Source organism: Pipistrellus hanaki (genome assembly GCF_964339955.1).
Source record: "Pipistrellus hanaki genome assembly, chromosome: 13".
Taxonomy (NCBI): Eukaryota; Metazoa; Chordata; class Mammalia; order Chiroptera; family Vespertilionidae; genus Pipistrellus; species Pipistrellus hanaki.
The window spans coordinates 55,691,987-55,699,968 of record NC_140515.1 but is presented as its reverse complement, the minus strand read 5'-3'; the positions used below and the strand labels follow the sequence as shown (position 1 = coordinate 55,699,968).

Below are 7,982 nucleotides of genomic sequence, written 5' to 3'. Positions count from 1 at the left end.
CAGGGCCTTACCCCAGCTGTCTGAGGCTCGGGGAGGCCAGATGGCTTATGTTAAGTCCCACAGGAAGACACCCCCACCCTTTCCCAGCCCCCCTCCCCCCCCCCCCCCCCAGCATGGCCTCCAGGGAAGTGGCTCAAGGCCAAAGCCCAGGGCAACATCAAGGGGCTCAGAGCCTAAAATTTGGATCAAAGATTTTCTTCTGTTAGATGTGCCAGAGATAGTTCTTGGGAGAAGTTTGTTTTTCTCAGTGTCTATAAATGGGCCGCTGAGGGGAGCAGCGGTCAGAGGACCCGCCTTCCCCCAATCCTTCTGACGGTCATAAAAAACCCAGTGCGATGACATTCAGGAACTCACGGGGCCCTGCAAACATGTGAGGAAGTCCTGGGTGTGTGCTATGGGCAGGAGTGGAAAGAGAACTGATGTCAGAGAGTGACAAGCCCGGACTGTGCCATTTAAGCCTCAGTTTCCCCTTTTCTAAAATGAGGCAGATGCCGAGACTGGTTTGGCTCAATGGATAGAGCGTCGGCTTGGGGACTGAAGGGTCCCGGGTTCGATTCCGGTTAGGGGCATGTGCCTTGGTTGCGGACATGTCCCCAGTAGGGGATGTGCAGGAGGCAGCTGATCGATGACTCTCTCTCATCGATGTTTCTCACTCTCTCTACCTCTTCCTTCCTCTCTGTAAAAAATAAAAATAAATAAATAAATAAATAAATAAAATAATAAAATAAAATGAGGCAGATGACGCTCGGTTTCCTCTGAAAGACTGGTCTGTGGTGCCGATGAAATGTCTGAGAAGGCACTTTGCAGAGGCGAAGCTCTACTGAAATTCAGGCGGGGTGGGGGGTGGGGGGGAGGCTCAGGCCAGGAAAGGGTGAGCAGTTCTACCGGTAGGACCGGAGATAATGTGGGCTCATGTGACTGCATCACATTGGGGGGGGGGGGGGGGGGGAGAGACAAGATTATTTGTTGTATAATGAAAATGAAAATTTAACTGGGCATCCTGTATTTTTTTTTTTCAACTTCAAATGTTACTGCTTTTTCCGTTCACAATATTAATCCTGTTTCCTGTTTCCAAATGTGTTCCATTTGTGTCCAGTAATAAATAGAATTGAAGTGAATAGAGGGTTGTTCAGGGGATTTCAATTATCCTCCCAAATCAGAATGACCTGGACCTGGTAGGAACTTTTTTTTTTTTGCATCAGGAAATAATTTATAGTCAGAACGGAAACACTGCCAGCTTATCCTGAATACATTAGCCACCTTATCTTTTCACTGGTTGCTAGTTTTCCAATGCGGTAGCTTCTAGAGAAGCGTGTGTTATTGTTTTGTTTTTATTTGTTTGGGTTAATCCTCACTCAAGGATATTTTTTCGACTGATTTTTAGAAAGAGTGGAGGAGAGAGAGAAAGACAGAGAGAAACATCAATGTGAGAGAAGCACATCGGTTGATTGCCTCCTGCATCTGCCCTGACCAGGGCCAGGGCCAGAGAGGAGCCTGCAACCAAGGTACCTGCCCTTGATCAGCATCCAACCAGGGACCCTTTGGTCCCCAGTCCAACGCTCTATCCACCGAGCCAAACCGGCAAGGGCCACGTGCTATTTTTAGCTTTAGGATAACAGCCTGACATGGGAGGAAGATCTCACTGAATTATTAACATTCTCACTACTTATGGGTGTGGGCTGTTGCGATTGAAACATCCATCATGAAGTTCTGATTTTTAGTAACCATTTCACCCTCAGTCACTGTAAGAGAGTAGATCCCCCTTATCCTCTGTACACTCTATGTTTTCATTCTGGAAATTCCGACAGGATTTGTTCTTTGAGTTCATTGCTGCATCTGTAAACATCTGCAAATAATGTCATTTCCTCTGAATCCTGTCCTGCGTGTGATAGAAGTGGGTGGAGAGGCCAGACCCACTTGTCTAAATGTGTGGAACTGTCTCTGTCCCTTTCCTTCTCCTCTTCTTTAGCATCATAACCCTCTTTTATATCTGCTGGGACACTGTCTTCCGAGGTCTCCCTTTTGACATCTCATGGTGTTTTTATTTTGGAGTTAATGTCATTCTGGAGGAACCTTGTGCTCATCTGCTTGGGCTGCCATATGGGATACTGTGGACTGGGTGTCCTAAACCAGTGGTCGGCAAACTGCAGCTCGAGAGCCACCTGCGGCTCTTTGGCCCCTTGAGTTTTTAGCAAAGGCCAGCTTAGGAGTACCCTAATTAAGTTAATAACAATGTACCTACCTATATAGTTTAAGTTTAAAAATTTTGACTCTCAAAAGAAATTTCAATCGTTGTACTGTTGATATTTGGCTCTGTTGACGAATGAGTTTGCCGACCACTGTCTTAAATAATAGAAATTGATTTCTCACAGACCTTGAGGCTTGGAAGTCCAAGGTCAGGGTGCCAGAATGACCAGGTTCTGGTGCCAGTACTCTTCCTGGCTTGTAGATATCCACCTTCTCACTGTCACTTCACATGGTGGGAGAGTATTAGGCAGCTTTCTGGTGTCTCTTCCTATGAGGGCACTAATTCCATCTCGAGGGCCCCACCCTCATAAACTTATCTAACTGTAATGACCTCTTAAAGTTCTTACTCCCAAATAACATCACATTGGGGGTTAGGGCTGTAAAATATAAATCGGGTGGGGGGCAAAGTTCATCCATAGCCCCCCACTAAGATATGAAAGAACCAGTGCTTGCTATCAATGGTGTTCCTATGGGGTCTCCCCAAGTGTCACCTCCTCTTTCTCCCTCCTCAGTGGTGGAGGTGAAAGGTTGTGGTCCATGGGCATCTGCATTTCCTCTGCCATCTCACCTTGGTCCGTGTAACGAAAACACAGGCGCTGGATTTCCCCAGGCAATCACTTCTGATGTTTTAGTCACAGGCTGCTGAGGCCTGAGGTGTATGTTTCACCGAAAAGGACAAAACACATACCGCGTTAAATATTTCTAAACCTAATAGTACACTTACTATTGTGAAAGTGGAAAGAAGCAGTGGAAACATGGGAGGCTCACAGGTTGGTGATGCCTGGGTGCCTGGTGGGAGAGCAGCCAAGAAAACCTAGGGAATTCCCACAGAACATGTCCCTTCACCCCTATCCAGAGCCTCCAGAGAGCCATTCTTTCAATGCTCTGTGAAAAAAATGCCTTCTATAGAAATGGGTTGCTTCTCATTTGAAATGCGGTCCAATTGGTTTTAAAAGTACATATTCACTTCATGTGCTCTTGCCCAGTATTTGGAAATTTGGTATGCTGGACATAGCACAAGCTCTGGAGCAAATGACACCAAGGCTTGGGTCCCAGCCCTGCCACTCTGTAGCTGTGTGATCTGAGAGATATTTCATAGCCTCCATTTCCTCCTCAGAGAAATGAGACTATTTCCACCCACACCATGGCTGGGAAGTGAGGTGTGAAGGAGCTCACCTTTATAAAGAGCCTAGCCCAGCACCTGAGACAAATCCAATGCTCACTTCCTCCCTTTCTCCCCATATGGATTTCATAGACACACGAGTAAAATAATGAGGAAGCTCTCTGGTGTCTCTTCCTCTGAGGGCACTAATCCCATCTCGAGGGCCCCACCCTCATAACCTCATCTAACCCTAATGATCTCCCAATGCCCCTATGCACAGGGTTAGGGCCTCAACATATAAATTGGGATGGGGAGGTAGGGAGCGCACAATTCATCCATAGCCAAAACATATACAAAGCCAGGCACCCAGGACACAAAAGCGATGTTTATTTGTCCAGCTTGATGGAAGCCGGTTTACAGTTTAGTGGAGCAGTCACACTCGTCCCCTGGCATATCTTGTACAGGGTCCTCCGTGGGCGGAAGTGGGCAGCAGCAAGGGCAGAGGTGCCTCTGGAACGCCCTGTCGAGGAGCACGTAGAGGAGCAGGCTCACACAGCAGTGGGTGCTGGCGATGATGCCCGTCACCTGGACGCTCCTGTCCAGGAGGTAGCGGCTCCCGCAGTCCCGCAGGGAGAAGGAGTCCTTGAACGTAGATAGGAACAGCGCCATGTTGTAGGGTCCCCACATCAGAAGGAAAGCAACCACGACGGCGAAAACCAGCCGGAAAAGGTCAGGCTTCCTCAGCGTTTTTCCCAGCCGCACAAGGCAAACGATAAAAACCAGAAGTGGGACCAGAAGGCCCGCCACAGTCACCTTCAAGGTCAGAAAGGGCTGCCAGGCCATCCCCTGGCCCGGCAGGAAGGGAAGCCTGCTGCAGGGGCACCTGGCCCCCAGGCTGTCCCCCTGAGCCATGCACAGCAGGACCTCGGGCAGCGCCAGCAGAGCAGCCGCCAGCCAGGCCAGGCCACTGGCCAGGACACCGCAGGCCTTCCGCTTGGCTGCCGGGGACAAGCGTCTCACGTCGAAACACACCAGGTAGCTCTGCAGAGTCAGGAGGGCGTTGAACAGCGCCTGGCTGTGCAGGCCCACGGAGGACAGGGCCACGAGAACTGTGCACGTGGGGTGGCCCAGGGTGCCCCCGTGGGAGGCGGCGTGAGCCTGGATGGGCAAGGTGAGCAAGGAGCACAGATTGGACGCGGCCAAGTTCAGGAAGTAGATGTGCTCCACCTGGCGGAGCCGGTGGCATTTGGCCAGGACGGACACCATCAAGATGTTGCTCAGGAGGCCCAGCAGGAACACGGCGGTGAAGAGCTGAGGCAGCAGCTGGGCCGAGAGGACGGCGGGGTCATACGGGGGGCATTGCTCGGCACCGTCCCTTTCGAGGGTCTCATTGTCAGGCAGAGGGTCGTAGATGATGATGACGTCGTAGTCATCGTCCGTGTAGTTAGCCATCGCCGGCTGCCCTGCACGGAGAAAGCGGAGATGGTGTTATCGCAGACAGCTGCCCGGCCCTGGGGGAAACAGCAAACAGGTGAGGGGCCGCGCAGCACGCTTTGAGCCAGAGGACGTCTGCCGCCTAGGGGAAAGAAAACAGACGTTTCTCCACCCGCCCCTCCTTCCCGCGTGGGCTGCTGCACCCGAGACTGACACCCCCGGGCAAACGCAGGTAAGGACACGTCTTCTAAGAACGTCATTCATTCTCTGGGCAGAAACAGGAGCCCGCCTGCAGGCCGTGTGTAAGACAGAGAGAGACAGGAGCTCCCGTGCGGGAGAACCCAGAGCCAGGGTCCCAGCCCCCGTCTGAGAAGCTGGCTCACCCCCAGGCAGCTTCCTGTGACAGGCTGGGAGCTCCGAGTTCCTCTCTCGGAGGACCGAAGCAAATGCCTGCAAAAGCGAAAGCATCCTAGGCCCCACATGGCCTCGCTGGTGACATACACAGATGACTTACCCTTGGCCGAGCCCGCAGGGCCGGGCCTGGGACTGGAGACACGGGCTTCCTGCCAGCCCCGCGGGCGGCCCTGACCCCTAGGGGCAGGAGAAGCCACCGCGTCTCCCTGATCGCTCTGCCTCCAGGAGGGGCTCCTCTGGGAGGAGCTGAAGGAAAGCCCACGGAAGGCTCCCCGGACCCCCAGGCTGTGACTCAGCCTTCGAAGAAAACCAGGAAGTTGTCGAGTCCTCCACCTCCCCCTGGACCCGCCTCTGATTCCCCGGGCCTCCTGGCCGCCCCAGATAAGGGAACTGGGCTCGGCTGCTCGCGTGCGATACGGAGGGAGGGCTAGGAAGGCCTGTCTGGCATGTGTCACTGAGCGGGGACCAGCTGCAGCCAAGTGTCCCAGCGGCGCCTGCAGCGGCTCCTTAGCATCTGCACAGCCCGCACCTGGCATCCATCCGGGGCTTCCGGAACTTGTAGTGAGAACCCCAGGGACTGCGCTGGGTGTTTCTAGTCACTTTTGACTGAGGGGGTGGGGTCTCAAGAGAGGATTTCCCTCGCAGTGGCAGCCACAGGGATGTATCCCTCCGGAAGGGGGTGCAGACGTGGGGTGGGGTGTCAGTGCAGGGAGCGTGGGCTGCTCTGAGCACCGACAGCCCCATGGAGTTAGGCGAGCCGTGAGGAGCTGACCCTGCGCCCCGAGGGAGAACCCAGCGCAGGAACATTCCAAGGTGAGGACGCGGAGGCAGAGAATGTCAGGATGAAGCGCTCAACCCCAGACGGGGCAGGGGGGAGGTGAGGCTTGTGGCCAGGAGAGAGGAAGGTGGTGGGCGGTCGGCGCGGAGGAAGGGAGGGCGGGGAGGGCTGGGAAGAAAGCTGAACTGGGAAGAGGAACTTGATTGAAAGGGCTGAGCAGTCTGTCTGAACGCCCAGGTCCAGTGTTGGTACCTGTGATCGGCCTCCGCGGGGGGGACCCTTAGCATCTACGTTGCTGATCAGATGGCATCCTGTTAACGCCACGGAGGTGTTCGGGGTAGCATTCCACCCAGAACGTGGACCTGTTAACACAGAAATAAGGAAAGCATTAGAAGAAAGGAAAAACAAACACCAGAAGGACCCAGACGAACATGTGACCGAGCATTAAATTTAACTCAAAGGGCGATGCAGGGTGCTCCTCCCTAAGCAGGGGTGGGTGGCTGGTGGGAACCGGGGCTGTGACTGTTTCCCAGCCAGTCCTCCTGCCGGCCCCCCCTCTCACCCTCCTCCCCAATGGGCTCCTCTGAGGGAGGGTCACTGTGCCCTGGGAAGCTCTGGTCAGTGGTGGCAGCTGTGGCCCTGGGACCAGCAGAGGTCACTCTTCCTTCAGGGGCTCTACCTCCTGTGGCCAGGCTATTTGAAAGCACACCAGCCCCCCACCTGCCCCCCACCTATTCCCCACCTGCCTCCCACCTGCCCCCCACCTCCCCAGAACCTGGAGTGAGTAGGTGATGGCAGCTCTTGATACTCTATTGCCTGATGCCGACTGGTTGATCGCAGGCCAGGGGATGAGGGTCAAGTCCAATGTTGAGACTTGGAAAACCTCATGAATACACACTATGCATGTGATATAGTTAAGTGGAGGGAAATTGCAGGCAGGCACCTCGAATGTATCACGGGATTATGAGAAATTGGAAGTTTCCCAAGAAAAACCACTGTGTGTACATTCAGGAACATCCTACTTCCTGGAATTAGCATGGCCTTCGCTTTCAGTATTGTTTTGTTTTGGCTTGATTTCTAGCATTCTGCTTGTCCACTGGTCCGTTCCCTAACCTCCCTGGAAGCCCCAGTAAAACCAACCCACCAACCCACTTCTCCCCTCCATGCTTTGTTTGAGTGAGTATTTCTAAGACCAGCTAGGTAACACCATTTAGCCACGAAGACAAGATCCATCGCTAACTTACGGTCTCCTGTCTCAACTAGCTTCCAGACACGTTTCTAGGGAAACAAAGGAAAGCCCTGACTGGTTTGGCTTTGGATAGAACATCGCCTGCAGACTAAAGGGTCCCAGGTTCGATTCCAGTCAAGGCCATGTACCTTGGTTGCGGGCACATCCCCAGTAGGGGGTGTGCAGGAGGCAGTTGATCAATGTTTCTCTCTCATCGATGTTTTTAACGCTCTATCCCTCTCCCTTCCTCTCTGTAAAAAATCAATAAAATATATTTTTAGAAAAGAAAAACACATACTGAGTAAAAACTCCCATATCCTGAAGGGTTTCTAGGACTTTTCAGATTCTAAGACAAAGTGCTGACTTAGGGCAATACAACAAGCCCACAAGAATGGAATGGACCCTTGTCCAATGAATCGGTTCTGCTATTAATATTTTGCTCCCTTTTTAAAGGATCTTGATTCCTTATAAAATGTTTAATCAAATCATGATTTAATCAAACCAGTCAGGTTTTAACTGTGGTTTGTGAAGCCTACCAACTATCTCTCATGATGATCCATTTCCTTGGATATTTGCGGTCTCCATGTGAGTTCAAATTTATTGGGGATTATTTTCTCTGCATCAGCTTTGCGTGGCCTGAAGGGGGAACACTCCCTTCTGGGGGGAGTTTTGCATTTGTTTCAGCCAGAAGCACCTGGGGCATCACTGGCCTGAGATGAGTTTTCTTGGTCTGCTGTTGTGGTCTCCTGTGTTGAGGGTGTTGTGGAATGGAACCTCGT

General features: G+C 52.5%; 1 protein-coding gene across 3 annotated transcripts; it reads right to left on the bottom strand.

The window, feature by feature from the left end:
- Nucleotides 1-3,714: 3,714 nt before the first annotated feature.
- Nucleotides 3,715-7,027, bottom strand: CCRL2 (C-C motif chemokine receptor like 2). 3 transcript variants are annotated; one of them, XM_084902052.1, is made up of 3 exons: nt 6,751-7,027; nt 6,228-6,337; nt 3,715-4,812 (listed from the first exon to the last, which is right to left on the bottom strand). In XM_084902052.1, exon 3 carries the CDS (start codon nt 4,799-4,801, stop codon nt 3,764-3,766), a length of 1,038 nt encoding a protein of 345 aa, XP_084758178.1. In that variant the 5' UTR covers nt 4,802-4,812; nt 6,228-6,337; nt 6,751-7,027; the 3' UTR covers nt 3,715-3,763. The 3 variants fall into 3 exon arrangements, with proteins under 3 accessions (XP_084758178.1, XP_084758176.1, XP_084758177.1); XM_084902050.1 differs by lacking the exons at nt 6,228-6,337; nt 6,751-7,027 and adding an exon at nt 5,298-5,878; XM_084902051.1 differs by lacking the exons at nt 6,228-6,337; nt 6,751-7,027 and adding an exon at nt 5,167-5,271.
- Nucleotides 7,028-7,982: the final 955 nt, after the last annotated feature.